Source organism: Chrysochloris asiatica, unplaced genomic scaffold, assembly GCF_000296735.1.
Source record: "Chrysochloris asiatica unplaced genomic scaffold, ChrAsi1.0 scaffold00241, whole genome shotgun sequence".
Taxonomy (NCBI): domain Eukaryota; kingdom Metazoa; phylum Chordata; class Mammalia; order Afrosoricida; family Chrysochloridae; genus Chrysochloris; species Chrysochloris asiatica.
In genome coordinates, this window is record NW_006408759.1 from 165,967 (window position 1) to 179,832 (window position 13,866).

Consider the following 13,866-nt stretch of genomic DNA (forward strand, 5'->3'; position numbering starts at 1 on the left):
TCGTGACAACTATGTCGAGGGAAAACCCTGGCACCTTTATATGTGGTTCAGAGTTCTGGGACCATCCCCTGAGCCTGCTTGGTTGGGTATTCTGTGTTGTTGTTGGTGGAGCTCTCTGCTATACGCCCACCCGATCCGCCACCTTGTTTGTTCCTGCCACCTTTTAATACTTGGTGCATCATTCAACCTTTTGTCCATAGAATCCTTTAATATTTCATGTTGGAATTTGAATTTTTCTTCAGTTCTTTCAGCTTGAGAAATGCTAAACATGTTCTTTCCTTTTGGTTTTCTAATTCCAGGTCTTTGTACATTTCATTATGATACTTTGTCTTCTGGAGCTACCCTTTGAAATTTTCTGTTTCATTCTTTTGCTTCATCTTTTCTTCTAGTTGCTTTAGCTTCTCTACATTCTAGAGCAAGTTTTAGGGTTTCTTCTGATATCCATTTTTGTTTTTTCTTTCTTTCTTGTCTTTTGAATGACCTTTTGTTTTCTTCCTGTATGATATTCTTGATAACATCCCACAACTCCTCTGGTCATTTGTGTTTAATGCATCAAATCTGTTATTGAGATGGTCTCTAAATTCTGGTGCAATATGCGCAAGGTCATATTTTGACTCTCATGGAGTTGTTTTCATTTTCTTCAATGGCAGCCTGAACTTGCATATAAGCAATTGATGGTCTGTTCTACAGTCAGCCCTTAGCCTTGTTTTGACTGATGATACCAAGCTTCTACATTACCTCTTCCACCATAAGTAGTCAACTTGATTCCTGTGTATTCTGTCTGGTGAGGTTCAGGTATATAATTGCTGTTTCTGTTGCTGAAACAAAAGATATTTTTAATGAATAAGTTTTGCAAAATTCTATAATGTGATCTCCAGGATCATTTCTATCACCAAGGCCATATTTTCCAACTACTAATCCTTCCTCTTTATTTCCAGTTTTCACATTCCAGTCACCAATAATTATCAATGCATCTTGATTGTATATTTGATCAATTTCAGACTAAAGAAGTTGATAGAATTCTTCAATCATCATCTTCGGATTTAGTGATTGGTGTATAAATTTGAATATTAGTCTTCCTTGTAGGTGTATGGATATTATCTTATCACAGACAGTATTGTACTTCAAGACAGATCTTTAAATGCTCTTTTTGACAATAAATATTTTACCATTCCTCTTGAATTTGTTACTCCCAATGTAGTAAACCACATGACTGTCTGATTAAAAATGGCCAATCCCATTCTATTTCAGCTCACTAAAACCTAGGATATCAATCTTTATGCATTTCATTTCATTTTTGCTTATTTCCAATGTTCCTAGATTCATACTTTGTACATTCCACATACATTCTTCTCAAAATGAGAAGAAATTGTTGCAATTATCCATTAAAAATTGGAATAATCCAATCACAAGGTTTGCTGTCCAAACCCACCAGTCACTCCTTAGAAAGCCTATACAAGAAAAAAACAGAACAAACTAATGATAGACACAACATAGGTGAAATTGGAAATAAGTATGATGAGTAAAACAAATCAGACCATTTATATAAAATTTTAGAAAATACAATTGAAACAACCAAAATACTCCTTAGAAGTGGTGTGGTGAGACTTCATCTCATGCACTTTGGATATGTTATCAGAAGAGATAACCTCTAGAGAAAGAAGGACATCATGCTTTGTAAAGTGGGGAATCAGCAAAACCAGGAAGACACTTACTGAGCTGGATCAACACAGTGGCTGCAACAATGAGTTCAAACATAGGAATGATTGTGAGGATTGACCAGGACAGGTCAGTATTTTGATGTGTTGTACATGAAGTCACTATGAGGAACCATCTCGATGTCTCCTAACAACAACAGCAATGACATACTATAATGACATGAAACAGATAGTGGTTGCCTGAGCTAGGTAGCTATGGAGGGAGAGATTACAAAGGGACACAAGGAAGTTTTCAGGAATGATGAATATATTCATTATCTTGTTTGTGGCGATCGTTCCACTGGTGGATACTTAGTCAAAACTCATAGATTATACAACTTGATGTATTTGCATTTAATGTACATCATTATATCTCAATAAAGCTATTTTTTAAAGCATAGAAGATAAAAAGACAAATCACACATTAAAAGGCATTTGTAACGCATATAATTGACAACGAGTTTATATCTAGAATACATGAAAAATCCTCTTAAGTCAATAAGAAAATTTTACTCTTGTACTTACCAGTCATGTACAAGTCTAGACACGCAGTTTTAATAGCAAAAATCTGACTTAATTCACATGTCCATTGTCAATAGAATGACGTATAGCATAACTATATGATGGAATATTTAATTAATCATAGCTATACACGGCATCAGGGTACTGAAGTGGCATAGTACAATATTCATGGTAGTAGGCTATTCAAACTCACAAGCCACTCCTTGGAAACCCTATACAGGGTCTTTATGAGTTGGAAGTGACCTGACAGCACTTAACAACAACAACACAAAGAATATCAAGAACTCTGGTGGTGCAAATGGTTAAGTGCACTGCTGCTAACAGAAAGGGTTGTGGTTCTAATCCACCCAGTCTAATCCACACTGGGGGGAAAGTTCTGACAATCCACTTTCATAAAGATTGCAGCTGAGGAAACACTGTGGGGCGGTTTTACTCTGTTGGAAAATGATTATGAAGTTGCTATGAATTGAAAACGACTCCATAGTATACAATAACACAAAACATCAGGAGGAACCTGAGTTTAAAAAATAAATAAATAGAAGTTTCAGAAGGATAAACACAGTATAATTTTATTAATAAAAATTTTTTTTATGAAAAATTATTTAAACTATAAAATAAAGGGTGTTATAAATACAAGATCAAGGTTGTGGTTGACTTTGATGGGTACACAGTATTTCAAGGATAATGGTAATATTTTATTTCTTAAACAGGGTTCAAGAGTATGCATTTCAGCATTACTCATTGTATATTCACATCTAATAGATATATATTACTTTTACCAACTCAATTTAAAAATAAAAAAAAATAGCAACAATCCAAGAGCAACTGATGATGGCATCAAAGATCTTATTGATCTTGGGAGAAGGGCAGGGACTTGATACTTCTGAGAGTATTCTAGAGTCATCCTGATGTAGCAACTGACTCCATGTCCTGAATCTCAGTCTCCACAAGCACAAAGAGACCCAATGTTACTTCTTCCCCATAATTACACCTATTCTAAACCATTCATTAATTGGGCCTCAACTAGTAAATTTCCCCAGAGGTTTAGTGGAGATTTAAATGTAATAAAATGTGATAGTTTCACCCCAGATCTTCAGAGCCTTTCTTGCTTTTCATATTGAGAGTGGGATTCTGTGTGGGTTGATGCAAATGGTATAGAGAAAGAACTCTATTCAGGAAGGGTACTATGTAAGGGCAGATAAGGAGAAGGGACAGTTTGAAAAAGAAAAGATTTTTTATTTGGAAGACCCTTAAAGACCTGTCTAACTCTGAGATTTTTTGTCTTAAGAAGTGTTGTAGGTGTGGTTAATTTAAATACATGTCAACTACTTAATTTTGATTAAGTCTTGTGTAGACTTCTTTAACTTTTCTGAGACTGCTAACCCTTTCACATCATGCCAACTGCATGGTTTACTGCCTCACTGCTTTCCCTCCACACCCATATTCAACCCCTCCTCAATTCCCTAGGGCCAACTGCACAAAAAACATATGCTTCTCAGATCATGAAAACTTGATTCCAAATGCTTATTTTAGATTGAGAATTGTCCAATCCCTCGTGCCCACGTTACTGATGTGTCTGCTCTGTGGTTTCTGCACAGTTGAAGAGTTATGTTGTTCCTCCTTCTGTCTTCAAGCAGGTCTGCCTTCCTTGACTTCTAACAGCGCCTGTCTGTGCCATTCTTTGCCATCTCCAAACAGCCAATTGGAGACCTGGTGGATGTTATGATGGGAAAGAAAAAGAGGTATAGCCACTGTGAAAATAGGCATGTAACCTGCCATTGAGGAGGTCTTAATCTAACAAACAAGCATTTGGAAGCAAAGACAGAAGTTCCTATAAAGCCAACTAGAGCTAAAGAGAGATTCTCAGCCTCCATATTGCTCCTATTCTTGAGTCTCTTCAAGTTTCTCAAGCTATCACATGTCTTCTGTGTCTAATTTCCTCAGGATCAGTGGCTTGAGCTTTGGCCATGAACCTGAGTCTTGGGCTTACTGCTTGGTTCTCTGAAAATAGATTCTCTCCCCCATCCCACTCTGTTTTTTTCCCAGGAGACTTTCCCTCATACTCAGGTTTCCTCTGACTGAACATTCTTAATTATACTGCAGAAACATGGAGCTGGGATACAAGTCTGGGAAGATTTGTGTCCAAATTAGTGTAGACATTAGGTTGAAACCTACAAGGAACTCATCTGATATCAGACTTGGTGCCATTACCAAGATTTTCCCCCCTCTATTTTGTTGCATTTTGCTCATTAGAAACACATAAGGTTTAGGCAGGACAATCGAGTTCTCACCATCGCTCTGCTCTGTGATTTAAACAGTCAAACAATTGCCCACCTCCTGCCCTCAATTGCTCCACCAGTGAAAAGAAGGGTTGTTGCATTGACCTTTTGACATCAAACAGTTATAAACTTTGAAAAGTCTCTAAGCTCTGGAAAGGAATTCTTGAACAATTTAGTTTGTTATAATTTTATCCACAACCTAAGGATACAGATGACACTGGCACCAAACTGGCCACATCTGAATGCAGAAAGCCATTGCAAATTTCAAAACAGGCCTCAAATGTAAAGAGATGAACCAGTTGGACTTACTTCCTTTTTTTCTAATTTGAGAGGTTTCATGTTAAAGAAAATAATCAGTGCATTGAAAATTACAGTAGACTCAAACACAGTCACCATGAAATTAGACTGTGTTTTTGCAGTCTGGACTCTCTACCTGTTCCTTGCTGTGTTCTGGGCATCCCCAATGTTGCTGGGTAAGTAAAATGTTTGAATGTTGGCGTGCGAATGGAGTTAGGCCTAGCTTTGGGGAAATGATTCAATGGAAAGAAATATGAACTAATTTGACCCTCCAAAAGAGTACTAAGGGTAGTGTTGGGATGGCTCTTTATTACTATAAAAATCTTCCAGCTTTTTCCATCTAAAAGTCCCCTCTATGATACACACTGTGATGTTACCATCCCAATTCTTCTTTACTTAGAAATAATTTTGAAGGAGTAATGAGCATGTGCTAACTCCATTCCTCCCTTCTCACTCACTTCTCCGTGATTACAATCCAACTTTCACTGGAATCCGTTTTGCCTAGGATGCAGTGACTTCCACATTGACTAGATTATTAGTTCTTATCATCCTGGACTTCTCTGTTTCATTGGGCAATGATGATTATTTAATTCTATCTTGGCTTTCTCTGCTCTCCAGCTTCCCTGGAACCATTTTCTCCTTGTACTGCGTGTTCCTCTCTTGGTCACTTAGGTGCTTATTTTCTCTTACCCTTAAATATTGGTATTCTCTACAGCTATATCTTTGCTTCGCTTCCCATCTTTCTTCATACCATTTCCCTAGTGAACCTATTTGTATATATATTTTTCCTATATAAGGAACTCTGGTAGCTTAGTGGTTATGAGTTGGGCTGCTAACCTCAACAAAGTCATCAGTTTGAAACTACCAGTCATTCCACTGGAGAAAGATGAGGCTTTCTGCTCCCATAAAGATTTACAGCCTCAGAAATCCTATGCAGGGTCACTATGAGTCCGAATCAACTCCACAGCATACCACCACCATGACTGTATAGTTATGGTACAGTTATGATATAATAACTATATAGTTAAGAGTCCCAAATCATATCTCCAACCCTAGCTATGCTTTTGACCTTTACATTAAAATATTAAGCTTCCCCAAGACATATCTACCGGTATGTTTCCCAACCACCTCATCACAATATGATCAGAATTGAGCTCCTCTGTCCTCCTGGCCCTCACCTCTTCTAATTCATCTTGTATTGTTTCTGATCTCAGTTTGTGGCACCTGTATCCACCAGACATTCAGAACAGAAACCTAAGAAACAACCTAGACTTCTCCCTCTCATCCTCTACATCTGAGACTTCATCAAGTTTGACAAAGTTTCCCTCCCCTGATAATTACTAATACTATCCTAGAAAAAGCGCTTGTCATCTCAGACTTGGGCTAGTACAGTAACTTCATAACTAATCTCACTGTCTCAGTTTTGCACTCTTGAAATCAATTCTCCATTATGCAACCAGAATGATTTAGAAAATTCAAATCTCCCAACCCAACTTCCTTATCATGGTACACATGGGCCACCATGACCTGGCTCCTATTTAACCCCTTCAGCTTCTACTCCCACTTATGAGCCTTAAAATTTATGCTGTAATAAATATCAAGTCGTTTATACTTACACATCCATACACCAGACTTGTATTTGTCTCTAAGGCTTTTCTCATACTGCTAACTCTGCCTGAAATGAGTTCTCCATAAGGGCCACGATTCCCTTCCCTTTTAGAAATCTCTAGGCATCCTTAAAGACAACTTAGGTGACATTGTCACCAGGAAGTCTTACTTGAATCTTTTTTTCTGTTCCCATTGTTGTTGTTAGGTGCTGTCAAGTCAATTCTGACTCATAGTGACCTTATACACAACAGACAATGAAACACAGTCCAGTCATGTGTCACCCTCACAATCACGGTTAAGCTTCTAGCTCACTGCTGCTGCCACTGTGCCAATCCATCTCATTGAGGGTCTTCCTCTTTTTTGCTGACCCTCCACTTTATCAAGTATGATGTCCTTCTCCAGAGACTGGTTCCCCCCGATAATATGTCCAAAGTATGAGAGATAAAGTCTCTCCATCCTAGCTTCTAAGGATCATTCTGACTGTACTTCTTCCAACACAGATTTGTTTGTTCTTCCAGCAGTCTGTGGTAGCTTTAATATTCTTCTGCAAAACCATAGCTCAAATGATGCCTGTAATCTTTACTTCTTAATATTTTCATCCTCATAATAGAATCATATTTTGATATGCCTATGTCTTCCACTAAACTTTTATTTGTGGGCAAGAGGATGCTTTGGTTTTGGTTGGCTTTTAAGCTTCTTATTCATATTTGAACTCTTGGGACCTGTCTCTGACTAATAATTTTGCTGAACTGTCTTTTTGAACTGATAGAAACAAGACTATGTGACTATGGTGGTATTGTGGAGTCCTGGAGTGGTGCATAGGATGAGTACTGGATTTCTAACTGCAAGGTCAGTGGTTCAAATCCACTAGCTGCTCCTTGGAAACCCCATTCAGAGTTGCTATGAGTCAAAGTGACTAGATGGCACTTGACAACAAGCAAGGGGAATCATAGGCCTTATGGAGAACTCATCTCAGTTCTGAGTAAGAACTCCAGATTTGGAGTCAGATTCTCTGATTTTAAACCCTTACTAGTTTTATGACACTTTGGGATGTTGTTGTTGTTAAGTGCTGGCAAGTTGGCTCAGACCCATAATGATCCATGGGGTTTACGAGGTTGTAAATCTTTGTGGTAACAGAAAGTCTCATCTTTCTCCCATGGAACAGCTGGCTCGAAAAACTAACCTCAAGGTTCACAGTCCAGTGCCTACCCTACAGAGCTATTGCACTCCCCATAGTAGAACATGTTGTTCTTAAGTGCTATTAACTCATAACAACCCTGTGTAGGGTTTCCAAGGAGCGGCTGTGGGGTTGAACCACCTACCTTGCGGTTAGCAGTACAGTGCTTATCCTAGTGCTTATTCTAAGTGCCACACCAGGACTCCTTAGTAGAGCATTGTTGTTGTTGTTAAGTGTCACCAAGTCAGTTTTGACTCATAGCGACCCTATAAAGTGTTTCCGAGGAGCTGCTGGAGAGTTTGAATCAGTGGCCTTGTGGTTAGCAGTCCTATGGCTCTCCTAGAGCACTACACCAGGATTCCTAGCATACAGGAGGTCAAACATATCTCAGGGGTTTAGTTTTCTCATTTTTAAAAACGAGACTGTGAATACTTGGCACCCGAGATTTATTGAGTGAATGTTCCTGGTATGTAGAAATAGTTCAACAAGATTTTATTTTTAAAAATGATAGGAGAAAAGCTAAAGAGGATAGAGAGAAACACTGTTAACTGATGATATATGGAGGGGATAATAATCAATGTAATGAAACAAGCTATATGAATGGTTGAATGTGAAGCTGATGATGTGCCCTGTAAACTTTCACTCAATCCACAATAAAAACATTTAATTAAAAAAAAAAAATGTTAGGAGATTGAGTCCAGATAGTGATAGTGGAAAAATGAAAAAGAGGAAGCAGTGTAGTGAAGCGAGCCAAAAGAGGATCTAAAGAAAGCAGCTGGTCCGGATTAATTAAGAGTTAGAAAGTAGAGACAGACCTTAATAAAGGAAGTTAGGTCAAAGCAGTGTTTGAAGTCATGGGGGATGGGGTTGGTGGAAGATAATAAAGGGTAGAAACAGACAGAATGAAGAAATGTGCACATGTCAAGAGGCCATGGGACTAGAAGAGAGAGAAAGGGATTAAGGAGGACAAGGAAATGGGGGAAATACCACTTTCCTTGACTGGGTCAACCATGGACTTTGAAGGGAATGAAACTCCTAAATCTGAGTTTCAACCTGAAGGTAAAGAATATTTCCACAGAGACCAGTACATATTAGGACTAGGAGGTTAAGATTGAGAGGAGGACATAGAAAAAACTCTGCTGTTGCCAAGAAAAGTTCAAGAAGCAAACGACATCAAGGTATAAAATGAAGAACAGACAAGAAAGCAAACAAGAAGGAGTGTCTCAGTTGCTAAAAGTTATATGGGAGAAAAGATTTTCAAGGATGAATAAAATAGCCATGTCAGTTTTGGGAAAGAGAGAATATGGATAAACCTGTTTCTTTAAGCTCTATAAAATAAGGAGGAAATCACATGCCTAGATAGTTTGTGAAGATTAAATAAGATAATATGTAGAGGTGTCTAGCAGTGTTTGGCACATGGTAAACACCCAATAAATGTTTCCTTCCTGCCCCATGTCTGCCTGTTATGGGTCACCCTTATCTTTGACCCCAGTTGTTGGATGTCATGCCACGCCACTTTCCATTTTCTGCTCCAGCTCCTTTGCCCCAGACCACTGAGAGCACTAGGATGCCAAGGAGCCAAAATCAAATTCCTCTGTCTGTGAGATCCATATGCTCTTTTGAAAAAAAGATTTTGGATCTTACTGCTCTCACTCTTTGTGTATATGGGTTAAGCATCGGGCTGCTAACCTCAGATTTGGAAGTTTCAATACATCAGCTGCTTTGTGACAGAAAGATGAGGCTATCGGCTCCTGTAAAGGGTTATGGTTTTGGAAATTCCAAGACACAATTCTATTCTGTCCTACAGGATCATAGTGAGTCAGAATCAATTCAGTGGCAATAGGTTTGACTTGGGTTTTGACTCACTCTAAAAATGATGATTCCCCCAGGAAGGAAATATCTGGGAGGGTGAATCCTTGTCTTTTTTTCTCCAAATCCCAGAATCATTTTCTTTCTGCTCCACCCCCTGAGCTTTGCCCCTTTCAGCTGCCAGTCTGGAGAAGATGCCATGTGAAGAATCCACAAACCCTGGACCTGTCGGCACCCAGGAAAGTAGCTGCCACACCTATGATGACTTGGCTAGCCCAAAGGAAGAGGCCTTCCAGTACATGGGTTACACATTCAGTGAACCCTTTCATCTGATCGTTTCCTATGGTGAGGTCCTGGGCAGAACTGACCAGGGCAGACCTACTCTTTCTCCCATTCCCAAACCTCTCTTTTCAGCCCCACGGCCCACTTAGGAATGTGTCCCCAGGAAACTGGCCAGGACAAGAGAAACTTTCTCTTCTGTCTTCAGCTCACAGTAGCTAGGGTGCCCTTAGACCTAAGGCACTATAGAAGTTGTCCAACACTCCTAATCAGGAATCAGAGTTACCTGGAACCTCAGAGAAGGTCTAAGGGGGTTTATTTGTGGGTAGCCCTGGGGAATTCCCAAGGGAGATAGTAGATAACACTCAGCTCTTGTCCTTGGTCACAGACTGGCTAATTCTCCAAGGTCCATCCAGGCCTGTGTTTGAAGGGGATTCACTGATTCTGCGCTGCTGGGCCTGGCAAGATTGGCCATTATCCCAGGTCACATTCTACAGAGACAGCTTAGCTCTGGGTCCTCCTGGACCTAACAAAGAATTCTCCATAGCTGTGGCACGAAAGGCAGACAGCGGACACTACCACTGCAGTGGCAACTTCAGGAGTCCTGGTCCTGGGAGTCCACAAACAGCATCTTCTGTGGCCATCATAGTCCAAGGTGAGAGCTAAAGCCATCATCATTGTAGAGGAGGTGGGTGGGGAGAAACAAGATTGTCCCTCTTTGGCCTTACATCACTGAAGATTTAAGCAACAGGTTAATAGTTTAAATGTTTCAAAATCCTCAACTAAATAGACTATGCCGCATTGATCTAGGATTCAGGAGACTCAACTGTGTGTCCAAGCACTTCCACTTAGAAAAGCAACTGTAGGCTATTTGCGAAACTTCTTTGTGTTACTTTTTGTCTTCTGTGAAATGAACTACCAGAGCAGACTCCATTGCAGATGTTGGAGAATATTAAATACTGTAATGTCCATGAAGTGCTTTGCAACTTATAAACTGCGAGGCAAATGTATTATTTTGTGTTGATAGTATTTCAGACTTGGAAAACTAATCAAATACCCAAGTTGGGCTTTGGGAGGAACTGAACCTCAGCATTGTCTTTTAAAGTTATCAGCCTGCATCAGCCTAAATCTAGCATGTTTCCTATTGCCCAGACCTATGCTTCTCATTGCTTGCTGATTGGATATCTGGATCATTCTCAGATTTTACCATTTCTGGATTTAAAAAAAAAACTACTGTCTATTTGAACAACGAAAATGTGAAAGGTTCAAATGGAACTTCTCTAGGGAAGCCTATTGCTGAAGGAAATAAGGAAAGGAAAGTGTTGCTGGACTTCTTTGCCTATTCATGGGTTCACCTGAATGTTGGCTGGCTGAGCAATGCTTTCTCATCTCTCTCACCCCAGAGTTGTTTCCAACTCCAGTCCTCAGAGCCACACCTTCAGCTGAGCCCCAAGAGGGGAGCCTGGTAACGCTGAGTTGTCAGACAAAACTGACTCTGCAGAGGTCAGCCACACGTCTCCTCTTCTCCTTCTATAAGGATGCTAGAATAGTGCGCAACAGAGACGTCTCCTCAGAATTCCAGATCACCACAGCTTCAGAGGAGCACTCTGGATCCTACTGGTGTGAAGCAGCCACTGAGGACAACCAAGTGTGGAAACAGAGCCTTCGGCTGGAGATCAGGGTACAGGGTAAGTGTGTGTTTGTATCTGGTATGTGTGTGTGTGTGTGTAAAGGGAGGTAGGGTTATTGGGTCCGTAACTGGGGTTAGTGTGAGCAGCCTAAGAAGAGAAGCAAAGGAGGCATAAACAATAAGCCAGAGTCCCTCGAGATAGAAGAAAGAACAAATAGAGAACTTGCACCTCAGACTTTACCAAGCCAAGACCTAAACCAGCTCTATAGTTACTGCCCCCAGACCTTTTGTGTCCAAACTACTCTCTGGACACTTAGAAAAATACTACCTAGAACAAGGATGAGAGTCTGGAGTATGTGCTCAGTTCTAGGATCCACCATTAAGAAGACTATGTTGTTGCTGTTGTTAAATGCTGTAGAGTTGGTTCCAACTCATAGCGACCCTGTATAGGGTTCCCAAGGGGTGGCTGGTGAACTTGAATTGCCAACCTCATGGTTCAAACCAACATTGCAATCCAGTGCATTAACCCACAGTGCCACACTTGACCTGAAATATACCTAGAGGAAATGTCCAGAGTGGTGAGGGGGCTTAAAGCCATGCCACATAAACAATAATGGAAAGCACTAGAGATTTTTGTCCTTTAAAGGGGGTGACTCAAGTGGCCAGGTATCCTCAAACATCAGAAGGTTGGAATTCTCAGGAATTTAACTAATGCCATTTATGACAAAGAGACTGACCCAGGATCAATTACATACCCATGCTGCAGTGAACTAGATTCTGCCTTGGTAGAGGAGGATTTGGCTAAGAATTATAGCTGTCTAATGATGAGGTCTCTTCACTGGAGATGTTTAAACAGAGAAAGCTTAACTTCAGATTCAGATTTGGATAACGAGACTTGAATCCTCAAGTCTCTTCTGCTTCTGGGACCCCAGCCACTTTCAGAGGATAAGAAGACGATCAGGGAGATGGGAGTGAGGCAAGAGCCAGATTTCATTCTTTACATGTTTTCTGCTCCATAATCCAGAACTCTGCAGTGCTGCACCCCCCATCTTAACTTCAGCTCCTCAGAAGCCAACTGCTTCAGAAACTGATTCTAGGGAGCCCCCAGGACCTCTGCCTCCTCTGACCACCCCTTCTTCTGAAGACCCATGCTCATCCTCTCCTCTGGTGGTGCCAGACCCCCACATGCATCATAAGATGGACATTCTTCTCAAACAAATGCAGGATATGAGAGCTCTCCTTGGGCACCTGGTCATGGAGCTGAGAGACTTATCTGACCAACAAAAGTCTAGAAGCACAAAGGCTCCTGCCAAATAAAAATAAACAATTCAGCCACAATATTGTTCAACCACCTCCAATAAATCCAGCTCCTTCTACCTTTTTTTCTGTCCTGCACATACACACTGCTTTATAATTTGCTCCAGTGTTTTGTTAGAGTAATGAAAATAAGTTTAGTATAAATGAAATTGTTCAAAATGATAGACTTTAGCTATAATTATGTATTCTCTTTTAACAGTGTGACATAATCATGCTCCTCTAGACCAGACATTACCTATAGGATAAGCACTGGACTAAAAGGTCAATTTGAACCAGAAAGTCGGCAGTTCAAACTCACCAGGTGCTCCTCAGAAACCCTATACGGGGTCACTGTAAGTTGGAACAAATTTGACAGCACTTAACAACAATCCAGATCAGAACCTGGTGATTTAAAAGAATGGAATGGAGGTGATTGAATGCAGCATTTTCAATCAAGGATGATCTTCCCTGAGGAGTCCCACATTGCCACCCCAGGGGAATTTGACAATGTCTCCAATTCCATTTGTTGCAGAGTAGATTAAAATATAAATAAACAATTACTATGGGGTAGAATGATGGCAAGTCCATGTGTTGCAGAGTAGAACTGCACTCCACAGAGTTTTCAGAACTCTGACTTTTCTGAAAGGAGCCCAGCAGTTCGAAACTACCAGCTGTTCCATGGGAAAAAGATGAGACTTTCTGCTCCCGTAAAGATTTATAGCCTCGTAAATCCTGTACAGGGTTGCTGTGAGTCAGAACCAACTCCACAGCACATAACAACGTAACAGAAATTACTGAAGGAGGAAGTCCAAGGTGCATTGAAGGAATTGGCAAAGAACAAGGCACCAGGAATTGATGGAATAAACATTAAAATCTTTCAAGAAAGTGAGGTGGCACAGGAGGCACTCACTCACCTATGCCAAGAAATTTAGAAGACAATTATCTGACTGACTAATTGGAAGAGATACATATTTGTGCCCATTCCAATGAGAGGTGACACAACGGAATGCAGAAATCATCAGACAATCTCTTTGATATCCCATGCAAGTAAAGTTTTACTAAAGGTAATATGGAAACGGCTGCAAGCATACATTGACAGAGAACTTCCAGAGGTTGAGGCCAGATTCAGAAGAGGCTGTGGAACGAGGGATATCGTTGCTGATGTCCGATGGATCTTGGCTGAAATCAGAGACTCTCAGAAAAATGTTTACCTGTGCTTTATTGACTACGCAAAGGCTTTAGATTGTGTGGATCATGACAAGCTATGGACAA

At 40.3% G+C, this 13,866-nt stretch overlaps 1 protein-coding gene across 1 annotated transcript; it reads left to right on the forward strand.

Annotated features, from left to right (window-relative positions):
- Positions 1-4,835: 4,835 nt before the first annotated feature.
- Positions 4,836-12,615, forward strand: FCRLA (Fc receptor-like A). The gene is given in 5 exon segments (XM_006873417.1): positions 4,836-4,971; positions 9,567-9,734; positions 10,057-10,323; positions 11,072-11,362; positions 12,323-12,615. Coding segments are annotated over 5 exon segments (1,155 nt in total).
- Positions 12,616-13,866: the final 1,251 nt, after the last annotated feature.